This window comes from Pyrgilauda ruficollis, unplaced genomic scaffold (assembly GCF_017590135.1).
Source record: "Pyrgilauda ruficollis isolate IOZ18807 unplaced genomic scaffold, ASM1759013v1 scaffold1, whole genome shotgun sequence".
Taxonomy (NCBI): domain Eukaryota; kingdom Metazoa; phylum Chordata; class Aves; order Passeriformes; family Passeridae; genus Pyrgilauda; species Pyrgilauda ruficollis.
Window position 1 is genome coordinate 19131868 of NW_024508100.1, and position 16416 is coordinate 19148283.

Here is a 16416-nt window from a genome sequence, read left to right on the forward strand (position 1 = left end):
CTGAGGCTTTGCCTCAGAGCACTGCACATGATACAAAATGATACAACCGATCCAGAGTCTTGCCAGAGACAGCCTTAAACTTGCCCTGGATTTTCCACATGCCCCAAATCAGGCTGGGAAATTAGATATGAATCCATTGAATTCTACGCCTTTTGGAGGGGGACCCTCACCACCAAGAAGACCAGACAGAGAGAACCAATGACACGTCATTGGGACCCACAGAGGGGTGATGTATTTCTATTTAATCAGCCTCTCTCACTCTTCCTGACCCCCCATCCCCTTTTGCTATTTCCTTCTTTCTCATTTACTGGTAAATAAAATGTATCCATGTTTTGGTATCAACATTTGAACTTGTTTGGCTTTAACCATGTTTTGGGGAATATCTGAAACTTAAGTTTCTATCTGCAATCCACAGAAGGCTCACTTTGCCTCTCTACAATTAGTGAGTGGATCACAACAAACATGCTCCAAAAACCAGTCTGGTGTAGCTATAAAGCGCACTAAATCAAATAATTTATCCTTCTCTCCTCAGATTCCACCAATAATAAATAAACAGCATTTAGAAAAAGCCTGAAAAAACTGTATACATAGATAAGCAATCCATCATTTCACTTACTTGTGAACCACTTGATTTTAGAAATCAATACTATAAAATAGTATTTACCCAATTTATGAAATATGCCTGGATAAATTTCACGACTTCAAGTGTAACCAACAAGCTGATTGGAATAAGATTATTGAAGAGAATGATAAAAGTCAAGAAATTCAATCCAAAGTTGCTTGCTCCACCATCTGCCAAAAAACAAAGTAATCAAATAAATATTTGAGACTGTAGTTAGAAGTATATATATGTACTGTATTCAAAATATTGCATTAACAGCTGATTTTTATTAAAGTGTTCTAAGAAGAATGTTTGGAATTAATTACAGGATCACTTGCCTATAGATAAGACCTTCCTCAGAGTTAAGGATCTCAGTTGTAATAGCAGAGTTCAAATTCAGCAATCTTTGCAATCATCTCCAATTTCTGAAGAGCAAACTTACCAGCCATTCCCTCTTTTTCCACATTTTAATATCAAAATCTGGGAATATCTATATAAGCAACCAAGTTCTAAACTCAAAATATTATAGTTTAATATTTTGAAAGGGGAAATATAAAGTGGAGTGAATTTTTTCTCCATCTACCTTCACACAATCATACGGTCTCCCTCAACAGAGCAAAATGCTGCAAAAGAGGTAAATTCATACCCCATGAAAGGAAGATATGAAATTAGAGAGTTTAATGAAAGTTCTATACAAGCAGAAATGTGAATATTAACATATAAAACAAGTAGTTTTATATTACTTTTTCCTTTAAAGTTTTAAGTTTTTCTTTTAAAAATAACTGTAGAAGTGGCACCTCAGAGAGGATGAGAATGGGAAAGTCTGCTGTGAAGTACAGCAAAAGGGTAAAAGATGGAGTCTGCCTAGCTGTGTCTAAGGTATCAAAGAAAATCAGACTCAGATAGGTTTCCACTGTCTGTCCAATGTGGATTTGGTTGTCACTGTAACATCCAGAAAAGAAAGTTTTGGAGACTTTCATTAATATCAATTCCAGCATGAAATGTAAATGCCTAAAGGATCAGGGAGCTAAAAAAATAAATAACTAAGGGGAAAGGGGGATAAAATGCACTTACATATAAATTATAAAGCTTCTTACATATCTGGTATCACAACAACTATATGCTTAATACAGCCTTAAAGGACATACCTTACAAAACCCAAAACAATTTCATTTAATCATGGAACATACATTAGAAAATAAACTGACATGGATACTCAGTTTAGAACACACAAACCAAAATATCAATGGCCACTATTTGATTTTTCTTTTTTTAGGAATAACAACAACTTATGAACTGCTTCACTACTGTCCTAGCCACATATAAGCCACCAGATCTTTAAAACTTTTATATTTCCCAGAAAAGAAAAAAAATGCACAGATGAAGCACATCTAATGCCCTACTTTGATATAACCTGAAATTGTCAATATTCTATGAACCAGTTCACTTTTTCTTACCTCACTAGGAAAACATGAAAGTTAAGTTTCTTAATTAACTAAAAAAAAAAAAAGTTTCTTTCTCAGCATCAAAAAGAAGGGAAGCAAAGTTCATCATAAATGCAGAGACAGAAACTTTAGGAGTGCCTTCAAATCAGAACTTCAAGATTTTTCTTTAAGGGTTTAAGGGTTTTTGCCAAAACCCCAAAAAACCCTTCTTTCTTGACTACATTCAGAAGCCTTGTACTCAGGAGTTTTGTTTCAGTTCTGGTTCTGCCTAAGTAAAAAGGGCCCTAATAAATTCTGAAAACATGAATAATTGACTGCAAAGTACATTCATGAAAACTTCTTTTAAATCTTGTTTCCTCACAGAGGGTCAGACTCTGTCAGTATGTTGCATGCTGCCTGAAGGCCTGTTCAACATCACACTGCCCTACATCCAGCTTACCTACAGCTGCCCAGTATAATATGTTAGAAGAGACTTGTGGTGTCTCTTTTATCTTCTTTAGGAGGAGTCTATTAAGTTCTGATATTGATTAGTTAAAGCCCTGTAAAAATGATAAAGCCACAGCATCCCTTCCTAAGACAAATTTAAAAATTCAGAAAAGACACTGCAGCTTTAAACGTAATATATTAGTAACAGCTCAAAGAGGCTTCAGACTGATGACTAGGAAGCTGACTGTTTATGCCAGTGGAATGCTGATGCAGACCTTGCTGAGCTGCAGAGATGGAATGCCTGAAAAAAGCAGGGACAAACAAATCATCTTGCCCTTCCTGAATTTAGCAAGAGCTCAGATAGCAAGCACAATAAGGCAAATTTTATACTTGCTGTGATATACCTAGCCTAATGACTTTAGTCAACAAACAAAGAAGAGAGATTGACAAAAAACCACACTGTGCAAGGGAAGGTAATTATTCTCCTTTCCAAATATAAAAGGCAAGCAAATACTAAAATATTAATATAATATTTTAGATCTTACAATTTAGATCAAGATACCAGTCTCTTCCAGTATGCCTTCGGTTCCATATAGCTGAACCAATAGAGCAGATCAAAGACATGGCAATAAGGATGCAGAACAAAATCAAAATCTGAATATTTGTAATTCGTTCTACATTAGACATTTTAAGAGGTGGACTTGTTGAATTCTGCAAAAGACAAAAAAAAACAACAGTGGTTATTAAATATTAGATGAGGTAACATGGTTCTTGCTCAAATTACATGTTACTGTATCCTTTTCTAAATATTCTCCCAAATACATCATCACCAAAAATGCCCTAACTCTTTTACTTTAAAAAAATCCAAAACCTGGAAGCTTATAAATCTATGAATTGGAGCTTTAGAACTGTGACACAAGAAGTTTAAACAATCACACAGAACACTGGTAACACCAATAGTTAACAGTAAACATTAAAAATGAATGTGAATAACCTTGTCAGTGCAATAGAAGACAGCTCCTAATACAGACACACTTCTTCAAGTAACTATTTTACAAATTAGAAAAGCAATAAATAATGCATGAAAGATCAATCTGAAATTATTTTTCACAACAGGTACATCTCAATTCTGATACTTCAAAACACATTAGGCAAAGTAATTTCAGTCTCTTTCCTCCTCATTTTGTTTTCTGACAAGAATGATTATCTTTGTACTGGAAAGAAAGCCCCACGACAGGACAGTTTTAGGAGCAGTCAAAAATAAAAATGACAAAGTATGATAACAGAACTTGCTAATAAAGATTTTTCAAAGCACAAGTTACAAGATAAAATCAATGAATATTCTTAAGAGTGGAAAAACTACTTTGGGACTAAGTGACTAAAATAACAAGAAATTGCTTTATTTCTATTGCTTTTAATTGATATAAAATATGCTCTATTACTGACATTTCAGTACTATATTGAATCAAGCCATGTTTCTGTACCACAGAATGGTAAATTAAGGTAATAAAACAGACAAGTTGGACAAAATCGAAGTGACAAACCTGCATAAGTTTTGTGTCATGTCCAGTATAGACAACGATCCCGTGAACCCACTGAGTATTTCTCAACTGAGCTCCTCGTAGAAGAATCTGATCAGATCCCAGTGGAACAGTACTAGAAGTAAGAAGTTTTACATTTTAACATTAAACCAGCCAATGTCAATGATTAAATGCAATCAACATTTGTTAAAACTAATTTCTGAAAATTTACATAATTATTGTTAATAGGTTAGGAATCTAATTTTCAGAGTTAAGTTTTTGGGAGTTTTGACTTAGAGAAAACTTGAGAGAGAAAAACCAGGCCAAAAATCTAAGGTTTCAAAAATATTAATTACCACCTAATTTTTATTATGGACTACTAATTTTGAGATGGTACTACTAACCAAGTAGACTGAAAGCAAAAATATCTAATTATCCTGTGATTTATGATTATCAATTTTTCTCTTAAATGATCTCTTAAAAATTGATTTTCAAAGCAATTTTCAAATGAAATAATTTTGTGAACTCTCAGCTTAGTCTACTCTTCTAATGAAATAATCATCCTTTATGAACACAGTTATTTAACATTCACATTAATATTTCATGCACCTTATTTAAACTGCAAAATCAGGTATATTTTGTTCTGTTATTCTTTTAAAACTAAGTATAGTTAAGGAGCAACACACCCTCAAAAGACATAGGAAACATCTAATTGTCCTAAATTCAGACAGTCTTTATACATATCATGTATGTCAAGTTTTTCTTAAATACAAAAAGTTTAGATAATTATTGCTCTTTTCCATGGATATACATGCCCTGTTTTGATTTCACTTTTCTTTCTATAAATACCAGCTGGCAGTTCACACTTGTCAAAAGTCCTCTAGTGTTTGGAATTCTTACCTAAAACTACTACCTGCATCTGTTTGAAAGCAATACATTATTAAGATCACAAATTAACTGATTAATTACAGCAGCTGTATCTTTGATATATAAATATAAAGCATCTGAACAAGTAATGATATTAGTAACACTTTGGGTAGCTCAAAGAGTATAGTCAGGGTATGGAAAGCCCAGGTGTGCCAGGTGTCATGTGACAAATACTCAACATTGTGATCACACTCCGCTCTGATAAACTGATGGTTTGATAGAGATCTCAAGTGTCTTATTTCCCAGCCTCAGCTTTCTTAAAACTGATTCAACACATCTCATTTCTCTTGCATTTTACGTAACTACTGACTGAATACAACCCAACATGCTTGGGTTGTATTCAGTAAAGGATGTTCTCAATGGGGGAAGATGTTTTTAGAATGCTTTCCTTGCAGAGGGTATATTAAGAGCTAGTAATTTCTGAGACACATGTGAAAACTTACACAACAGAATGTTTTTGTTAACAAGTATACTTCACTCTTATCCAAAATTTTAAGAATGTCTTCAGGAACACATATACTTTAGGCCTGGATAACCAGAATTCAACCTTGTTTTGCACAACGCCCTCACCACTCACCAAGCCACTGTCTAGTCATAGGTTCATATAAACCAGAAAAAACTTTGCTCCTTTCTTTAGCTAATTGTCTTCATGGACTAAAACCAAGCTGACATGCTTCTGTATACTCATAATAAATAGCTGCACACTTTGGGGATAAGGGTTAGCTCACTCAAAGGCTGAGGACAGCCAGAAAACTTTTGCCCTTTTAGTTCACAGATTTAGCCAAAAGGCAAAATACCTCTAATGGTGTTCTGTCTCCTTGAATACGGCATATCCAAAAGAAAACAAAGAAAACCTCTTTTTTGAGTTGCTGTCCCATGAAGGGAAAAAGAAAAGCATGAAAACAAGATACAACATTTATGGCACTCCAGTGACTTAGTTTAAGTGAAAGAAGAGGGAGACACATTTTCAGTATCCTCTACCTCTCTTGCTTTTGCAAATATGTTAAGATGGTAATGAATAAAGTGTAAATCACAACTGCTGGACCTACATAATGTGCTAGGAAGGTCTAAAGATCTGGACATATAAATATAAATTAGATGAATTTGCACTCCCTCTATAACGGGCAGAAAAAGAACAGATCCCTGATTTTTCAGGCTGAAATAAGGCCAAGATCCAAAAAGAGTTACTTACCTGTAATTCTTTTTCACTGAAGGTAAATATTATATTAGAGCCACACTTTTGGAACTATTCTGCTGCAGAGGAACTACAGGCAAAATATTCCAAAACATAATTTCTCAAATTTCTTGACCAGCAGATGGCAGCCTGTTACCCATTCTTGAGGCATAGCAGCCGTCAGCACATTCAATATTTATTTTTAAAATCAAATTAAAAAAATTAAATTATTAGATCAAAAAGAAAAGTACGTTTTTCCTTCTTCTAGGGAGGAAGAATGAATGTGTGGATCTGTTATAACTATTACCGTCAGAGAAGAATTACTGGTAAGTATTTTTCTCTTCTTAATGACAAGTACAGTGGAATTGTAATAGATCCACACTCTTGGGACTGAAAAATCCTAGAGTGCATCTGTAAGAAATCAGTAAATTAAAAAATTGAATATTAAGGGGAAAAAAAGAGGTATTTAGTAAGCAGCACTAAATGTATTAGTCTAAAACCATAAAAATGAACAATATTGGACATGGAGAAATAAATACCAAATAAATAAGAAATACTGTAAATCTTTGGGAAGGAAGGATCTAGCCATTTTGGATCTAGCAATAAATCTTCTGTGAATTCACAGAGGACCCTGACTATCAGTATTTGGTAAGCATTTCAGTATTTTAAGAATTTTTTAAGCAGTTGTACAAGCATGTGTGTTGCAAGTGCACATTTTCTATTTTTAAAGGAACATACTTGCAGTAAACTAAGGTATTAAACATTTTTCAGCTACCAAACTAGAAGAATTTGAAGTACATAGCAAAGGACTCTGTTCCATTCTACACTTAGACAAATAGAAGAACAATTAAAAAAATAAAAAAGACAAGAAATTATTTCTATTCAGCTTCTGTAACAAATGACATGCCTAAGAAGTGAGCTACCAGGCACATATTCCAGAACTGTCAGAATGTGATTAGCAATCTCTCCTATTACTAATACTTAACACTTTCTGAAGGACAACTAGTAAAACAACTCAAGTTGTAGATGTCAGAAGTAAGGTTTTATGCTTCTAGTTTTTCAAAAGAGTGAAGTGTAGCAGAGAATATGTAAAAGAAGATTTACTGTTCTTATTTTTACTTCAGTAGTTTAAGAACACATAGCTGTCTACTGTTAGACTGAATCTACCAAGGTCTTCTTCCTCGTATTTACGTACCCATGCCCATCCAGTCTGATGTTTCCAACAAAGTCATAGAGATGTCTGTTGGGGCTCTCACACTCAATTCTGCCAGAGAGTTGCATCAAGCTTTCTGTGTCCTTGATGTCTGATGTTAGTGGCAAACCCTGTAAACAAAATTCATTTGTCATTACATTAAAAAACACTATCCAATAACAAACAGTATCCAATAACAAATCTATGTATGATAAATCTATTAGCAAGACCAGAAAACTATGGGAGCAAAATGCACCAGCTACACTTTACTGTCACAATTGGGTGCTACAGTGAAAAAGTCACCTTGGCATCTGAAAATACCATGACCCAGACAGGGTCATAATCCATCAGAGAGCTCAGCAAGAATGTCCCTGCACAGTGACAGTGCACTCAGTCAAAATCTGCTATTCCCTACCTGTCCTGGAAGGACAATACTGGCCCCACCAGCTGCTTTCTGCAGGGCTTCTGCCCCATGATCTGTTCTCTACAAACAAAGCCAATAGCCAAACCACTTATGTTTCTACCTATTCTCCCAAAGAAAAACCCTAAAACAAAGCAAAAGAATGACTTAGGAGTAACCACACACTCCTCCACTTTTATGATGCCAATAATCCATAGTTTTTTATTCAAACCACTAAAATTTCGGTCTTCTAAAACATCCATTAATGTAATAAGATGTTTTTATAATCATTAATAGACAAAAAAAAATTAGCAATATTCCCAAAAATGAAAATCCTACCTGTCGAATTTTTAAGTTAGTCTCACCATCTAAGTTAGATGTTTCAATGTAGCACATGGCTTGTGGTTCACTATCAAGAGAAAAAAAGTCCTGAATTCAAAATTATAACGGCGGAATCCATAAACTTCCTGCAATCTTGTAATATTTATTTATGCAAACAGGTTTTTCTTACCAATCTTCAAAACCAGAATAATTTACAGCCAAATCTATAAAAACTAACAGTACTTTACATTTTCAGAGAAGTTTGCCAAAGCCTGTTTTCTTAAACAAAACATTGATAAAATCACTGTACATGGCAAAAGTGTTCTATCTTTACACATGAGATATGCATGGGCACAGTGTAGTGCATTTGTAGTGCTTACTAGAGCAGGCAGCAGGAGTTTAAGACAGAAACAAGACAGAAAGACAGTTTTGATTCTGAAAAGGATCAAATAAGTCATAATAACACCTTAACACTTAAAGAATTAAGGTTTACTCCCTACACCATTTTAATGCTTCTAGTGTTTTCCTTCATTCTAGCATGAAATTCGAGCATTAATTATTTTTAAAATGTCATTTATTAATGGAAAAGTGGCTACAGATAAGTGGCTTAACTTCAGATCATTTGCAGGACAATGTTAAGTAGGATATTTTAACACAATTTTGTGAAGTACAAGCATTAAAATGTGAAAAATTATAATAAGGTGCATTCAGGCTACTGTTTTATTCTTGGCGAACTTCTCTAAAAATATAAATAACTTTTATTTAGCTTGCTTGGATGGAACCACCTGTGTAAGACATTTTCACAATTCTAACATTTTTCACAATTCTAACATTTTTATTAGTTAACAATAAAAAACAAACAGCATTTTTGTAAAGCACTTTTAAAACAAACTAAGGCAGCAAAGACATTTCAAGTGACACACATGCTTAATTGCAAGAACTGTAGCAGATTACAGTGACCTCCAAAGTAAGTTACAGTTAGATCAAGGCAGGCCCATTGATTGGTTAGGGAAAAAACAAAGTGTGGCAAGAGTGCAGACAATAGCATAAAGCTGACATGTCTAAGAAACATGCATTTTGTCACAATACACAAGAACAATGCTGCTTTTGCCACCACATGCAGCAGAGATTGTGCAACATCCAAGTTTGTGCAGAGGGTCCTCTACCAGTCCTACCAATGTTAAACTATATTCTTTGCTGAAAATAGCAAGTTGGTAGAGACATGTATATTCCTCTTAAACATGTATTTAACCTGGTGTTTAACTGTGCTTATTCAATGACTTGTTTGATAAAATTTCATGGGGGTAGTGTAAAACCAAGAGGAGTGAAACAGTTTTAACTTCTTGAAGTTTTATTGTGTATTTTCACTTTAATGATCTGTATTTGACAAATGAACCCTTTCTAATTTTATAAATATGTAGGTTTTGTTGGAGAAAGGTGAATAGCAAAGCAAAGATTATCAACATGGCAGTGTTATTCATATTTGGTATTTGAGGACCCACATACACATATCCTGTGCAACTACTTTATTCTAACCTTGATGACAGACTGATGAGATCAGCTGGGAGATGTTCCCCATTGGTCACTTTCACTACTTCCCCTACTGCCACCTACACATCCCAGTTTGAAATGATTAGAACAGAAAAATAAGTGACAGGGAAAAAAAAAAAAACAACAACAAAACAAAACAAATGAACAAAGACAAAAAGACAGAGTTTGAAATTATTATTCAAACAATACATGTTAATTAAAATGTCTGATGACAATTTTTTCAAAATCTATTTTAATCAGGTCAGAAAGAAAAGAGCTAGAACACTTTCATTTTTTACTCAAGTGGTTTATTTTACTGTAAGGCACAAACTTAAAGCTGCAGAACACACTGACATTTTATGTAAACATAAAAAAAATGTTATGCTTATTTCTCAAGTCACCAAGTTTCCAGCCACTCCATATATCAATTAAAAAAATAAAAGCCACAACAACCAATTTTTCACCAGCTTTTCTGAAGAGCCAGGTAACAAGTACCTTTTCTATGTAGACATGCTGAAAATTATTTTGTATTTTTTTCCAGTTTCGCAAATTTCAGTGTACACTGAACTAGCAAGAACCATACAGAATTAAATCTCAGAGGTTTATGTCCTTCACTGTAAGAGATTATAGTTTCCTAAAATAAATAAGATCCTCTTTTTCTTCAGAAACTGCTAATGCTGGTAAAAAAAAATCCAGTATTATTAGTTTGAATTAAAACCAGGCCCACAGACTCACATTGCTTTTGGAGCCTAAAATGTAGCTGGGCATCAATAAAGACCTGAAAGCAAAATTGATGAGAGTCTTCCAGAAGAAACATGGCCACATGGAGAGGAGAGATGGAGGAGAGCACGTGCCAGTATGCAGGCAGAATTAGAGGTCATGTAGTAGTACAGGGCTCTCTCCTAGGAACAAGATCCTAGTAATTTAACTAGGGAATAAGTTTTAGCTGGAAGAAATGCCTGAACTGGGCCTAGAAAAGCAATTGTGATTCAAAGAGTCCCCACTGCAAACTGGATCCTAGAAGAAAAGCTGCCAGGAAAATTCAATGTGAGTAATGGTCATAGCTGGGGGTCACACATAGTGTGTTCTAATAAGGGCACTAAAGAGGGCTTAAACAAAGTGGAAACAGTCCTAACCAAGTCCAGTAGCAGCTAACTATTATTTTTACTGTCAACTTGTGATACAAGATTCCTTTAGGGGTACAAGGATTGCAAAGCAGGCTCTTCAGGCAGTTGGTATTTTCCCGTGTAAACCACAACTGTGATGCAATGTCCCCCAAATCTGAAAGGGCAAAACTGTGAAGACATCTAGGAATAGACTCAAATTTAGGAGATTACTCAGGAAGATTATGAAGAAGTTGCTCTGAGAGGATGAAATCTCTTCCACCTGCAAGACACTATGGTTAGCATGACAGAAGCTACTATCAGGCCAATAGAAGTGTCCTTTGCTGCTTGGTGTACAGCCTGCAAAGTTCTTGGTGGAGAATCAAAGATCTTGGTGGAGAATTTGTAAATGCTTCTCAAAGTGCAGAAGTAAAAGGTTTACAGAGGACACTCAACACAAGCTAAATTATGACTAACACTTGTACTGAAGACAGACTGTGAGGGAAATCTACAGTATTTTCTGGGAACTACTTTACACTTGATAATAATTTATTAGAAGTGTTTTAGAAACAGCTGCACTTAATTTTGAGATATAATGGAAGACAGAGAAAACAATGTACTACTCTGTATCACAGTGTGTCAAAAGAAATGCACAGGATTCTAACTTTATTAATTGTAGGCACGAATAGATAATAATTAACTTCAGTGGGGTCATAGAGGGTTTATACCTAAATCATAGTCATACACATAACATTTCTGCTTGTGCCAGAAAAAAAATACATTCACATTTAGGTAAAATCCATTAGAAAGGATTCTTAGACTATGTTGTCTGTTGACCTGATCAAATAGATGTTGAAAAACGTGCATCTCCCACTTAAGATGTGGATTTCTTAAATAAAACTGTCCAAGGAAATGATGATAAACAATCTCTGATTGTCCATGTAAAAAGGGTCACAGCATGACATGCTAAAAAATTATCTTGCTTCCAACTGATGAAATTATTCATAATATATATATTAGATAATAAAGTGAGTGTTCAGACAGTACTAATTTGATGATTCACATCTCATGTTCACTTTTTTCCCTGATTCAATTATCAAACTGGAGACTATATAATTTAGAAACCATTTCTGTTCCCTGCAATACATCAATTTCGATTTACTTAAGGGATGAAATTTGTTGGGTACATATCAAAAAGCCAATATGGCTAAATATGGCAGTTGAGGTCCAATTTTTAGACAGAGAACCAGCCTTTTTTGTATTATATCCAACAACAAAATTAACATGCTACATTTTTCTTAGGAGTAAATTGATTGCCAGTGTAATTTCAAAACTGCAATTGTCACAATTTAAAAAAAAACCCATTGCTTTAAATGATGAATGACCAAATGAACACAAGACTACACTTCAGAACAGCAGCACTTTTGTTTATTCTTTATTTCCTTGGAGCAATCACAAATAAATAAATAAATGCAGGGTAGAGAAACCAGCCTCTACACTATAAGTATCAGTGGGCATCTCTACCTTGATGAGAGCAGTACAGTGTCAGCAGGTATATACTCTTTGCCTTTTATTATAACTATATCTCCAACATCTACCTGAAAGAAAACTGGGAATTGGTTAATGGTCTCAAACAAAATGTATTATACCCTTGTTTTAAGCACAGTAAATATTTACCTGCTGAATTTGCTAGCAAGACTGTTAGAAACTCACACACTTAGAGAAGTGAGATTGTACAGCTGGAGTTCTGTCAAAAGTTACTGCAATTCTTAGGAAATCTAATCTTTAATAAGCCTAATTAACTAAATAAGCCTAATCTTTAATAGCCTTCTCTATGCAGTTCATTAATTTTGCTGGTTTTGTAAAATACTTTACTGAAAGACTGAAGTTGAGTTAAAGAAGAAATGAATCTCACCTAAGACCACAGTTTTGTTGCATCACACTACATCCTTGCTTCTTTAAAGGTATAAGCCAATTTCATCTGAACTTTGCCTCCAAATTATGGTGGGTCAAATTTTCTTCAAGTTTTCAGGTATGGCAACCATTGAAACTAAGTGACTAGATGATAGCATAACATTTAGTTCTTGAAAGATACCTTTAAGAGTCCCTTCCTAACCACTGCATTTACGCCTTTGAAGTTCTCATGAATTAAGCTGATGAACTTCAACAAATACAGGAAGTAACTAGTTTCCATAAAGAAGTTTCTGCCTTGGCAAACCACATTATGCTAAGGAAGTGAGTAATTTTGCCACAGCCATTATATTATTCAGCTTATTCCCACTGACCTTGACCGGTTTGAACTCATGCCATCAAAACTGACTTGACTTCAAAGTACGTTTTGAGACAAATATCGAAAAAGAAAAAATAAAATACAAGAGATTATACATTTCCCATAATACTATTTACTTTTATCATTAACAATTACATAGAGAAATAAACCAAATACTAAATATGCATTATGCTCTAAAAATGACCAACAAAGACACACACCTTTTCCCAGTGGACAATCTCCCATGCACCATTTCGTAGTACTAAAAAAAAAGAGAAAAAAAATAAAGAATTTTCCAGTCATACAATCTAACTGCAGTATACAGGTATATGCTAGATTCCTTATGAAAAGCCACACAGACACATCTCATTTACATAATGAGATACTTTAGAGCATGCCTTGTTTCTATGAATTCAGATCAAGCATTTCAAATACATAGCACATATTCTTTATAAGTTTTTGTGCCATTGAATCTTATTATAAAGTCAATGAGAACATTCTACAGGGCTTGAGAATCAAATAAATCTGATACAGATTTTATGATAATGTGTTTTCCAAAATAAATCAGTAATTGGAATAAAAAGTTCTGAAGTTAAAAAGTTTTGAAATTATTGGTGGGGGGAGAGGAATATATTCAATATTCATTAAAAGTGCTAGGAGGCTCACTATAGTTTATCTCTTCTCTTGTTATTGGCATATAAGAGCACTTAAGGAATACTATAGTCACCTCCTCCAAAAATATCCTGAAAATACCCCATGCTATTTAGAGGAGTATTTAGTGTAGTTTTTTCCCCAGTAATAACAATTAATATTGTAACCACATTCCACTATTCTGGTTTTGTGTGTTACTATTATGATACAAAAAACATGCTTTGTTGCTAGTTAATTACCAAGATTGTATTTTCAGAGAATAATAAAGGTAAGGGTTTTTTAGCGCCAGTTACTGAAGATGGATGTGCAAAAAGAAAAAGAAACTTGTTGCTATGTATCAATACTCAGATAACTTCAAGAGACTGCTCCCTTTCACTGTGTTTTCCAGCTTTCAAACCATCAGGAAACTTCAGTTCCCAATCAGGACCAAATTCTTACACAAGAGTGTGCTGACTTCAAAAAAGTGCATCAAAATCTGGGACTACACATGGCTTTTACATTTAAGTCTTCTTGGAGGTTCTGTCCAGACTGACTCCTCTTCTTGTGTATCCCAACGGTATTTGCAATTATTATTAACACAAACCTGCTTAGTAAGTCTTCCCCTTCCTTCCCCCAGATTTATTAGTGTTGATATGCTCAGGGCAATGGTAGATGGGACAGTCTCCCTTTCTGACAGTAAGCAAGATATTTAATGACTGCCTCACCAACCAGCTGATCATTATACAAAATCTATTATGACAAACCATTTCCCTCCACTGGTAAAACTACAGATTCAGCATGATGACTGGTTGTAACACTGACCTAAGGAATCCAAGACATTTGATAATTGTGCTGCCAACTACCCATTTCCATCCCCTTGTGCCAGCAACATAGCTTATAATACAGCAATACTGATGGGGCCATGGCACCAATCAGATGAAAATACTGACAAGAATTAAAAATATACCTTGCAGCAGTCCAGACAACTTCATTTTACAAAAAGTTACAGTATAATAGCTGCCACTGGAGTTCATGCCTGAAATATGTCACCAGATGTGGCCAGGGACTTTGTAAGAGGGGGCTCCTGGCTGCAAAGGGAAAGGTCCTGTCCTGCTGTCACCCCACGCCAAGGTGTGTGCACTCACTGCTTTGTGCATGCTGCCTGCAGGGTTTGCTGGGCCCTTTGATGAGCCAGTTTAATCCACTCCATTAAAGGACACCATCATTTTTTCTTTCTGGATTTGTTTCTTGCTGGTTTACCTGGTTAAAATCAGCTCAAAAACAGATGAGTCAGACTCATGAAAACATGCTGAGCCACCTGAAAGCTCAAGAGAACTCTAACCCTAGCTTGATCTGGTAAGCTATTAAGGACAATTAACACACACTAACATCCAGTTAAATCCATTTTTTTATGAGAACAAAAGAAGAAGCGGTGCTGTTATGCACCTTTTATATAATGGTTAGAAAATTTGCACCATAAAGCCTTCTGCAGCCTGACTTTCACATTTGTATCTCCCACTTTTCAGCTATCTCTAACAACTAATTTTCAAAAGCATTTTCCATCTGCCCTACAGAAGGCTACTTCACCAGACTACAGAAATGCAGATTTCATCCTGTCAGAATGTCTGATGGTGTCCTCCTGTATCACATATGTATGCATGTATGCAGCATGAGGCAACAAAAAAATACCCCCAATGCAGCCTAATATATCCAAATGCTTTGCAAAAGGTTTTTTTGTAGTAAACTTTTAGAAAGTTAATTACTTATGGCTGACTGAGATACAGATCATCATTAAGGAACAGAAAGTTGAATGGGGACCCATATACAGAACCTACACAGGCTCATGTAATTTCATTAACAATTCTGTGTGTTTAAAAGGCAGCTAAAGGTGGAGCTGCATACCCAAGGTAGTATGCACATGGCTGCTTTTCAGGGTCACAGAACTGCTGAATACATGAAAACAGAGAGTACCATACTGATTAACTTTTTAATTATTGCTTTGACAATAGATTGTACTTGACAATACATCTAAAAATTGATTTGTCAGGATGCTAGGATCAATGCCACACATATGTGAATCCTGCATTAGCTTAAGAAATGTGTTTCTCAGTATTTTATTTATCCTCATCATGCATTAACTTCCCAGATATTCTTCTGCATGCATGAACATTCAGCAACCCTAGGAACAGTTACCAAAGACCCTGATGAGAGGTAACCAAGAAGAGTCAGAAAATAGAGTAAAACAAGCCTTTTATTAAAACTTTTTACTCTCTGGACAAAAAGAAAAATTGAAAAGGCATTTTAAGATTTCACTGCAACCAAAACTGTTTGTAATCTCAAAAACGATGAGTGACTGATGAAAGAATTTTGGATGATGAAGTCTTCCTTTGTTTTTTTATGTATTGCTAATAGGTTATCTGTTTCTCCAGGCCCCTGGATATTTCTATTTCTGTTATTTCAGTCAATAGTTTTGCTTACCCATCCTAATCTCTCCATACCTGCTATGGAGCTCAGTAGTTTCTACATACTCAATAGTTTCTTAAGCTATCTTGCCCTCCCAGCCCCACTAAATTTTAAAGTAAAGATTTACATACAATTTAGGTAGGCTTTAAAATTTATGTTTCCAGTATTTAGCAGTGCTACACAATTTTTTATCTTTAAGTGATGACTACATTTCTCCCTAAAAAAATAATGGTTATTTTTATTATATATTTAAAAGGATTCCATGTAAGATGTTTCTCTTTCTGTTTTTTTTCAAAATTTTCTGGAATCAAATTCACATGACACTCATTCCTCCTTCTGTTTCTAAAAACAGGACTAATTCCATCAAGAGAGGTCTACCTCAGAACAAGTAACATGAAAAGTTGAAGATCAGTAA

General features: G+C 34.7%; 1 protein-coding gene across 8 annotated transcripts in view; it reads right to left on the bottom strand.

The window, feature by feature from the left end:
- ATP8A1 (ATPase phospholipid transporting 8A1) overlaps positions 1–16416 on the bottom strand; it is a 100415-nt gene that overhangs the window by 70080 nt on the left and 13919 nt on the right. For 2 of the 8 annotated variants that reach the window (XM_041463489.1, XM_041463399.1), the window contains exons 6-12: positions 13130–13170; positions 12164–12237; positions 8025–8094; positions 7289–7416; positions 4017–4128; positions 3018–3183; positions 665–792 (exon numbers count right to left, since the gene is read on the bottom strand). In XM_041463489.1, coding sequence (XP_041319423.1) covers positions 665–792; positions 3018–3183; positions 4017–4128; positions 7289–7416; positions 8025–8094; positions 12164–12237; positions 13130–13170 — 719 coding nt within the window. Of the gene's footprint in view, positions 1–664; positions 793–3017; positions 3184–4016; positions 4129–7288; positions 7417–8024; positions 8095–9542; positions 9617–12163; positions 12238–13129; positions 13171–16416 lie in introns of those variants that run through there. The other 6 variants (XM_041463316.1, XM_041463649.1, XM_041463739.1 and 3 more) reach the window with 6 other exon arrangements.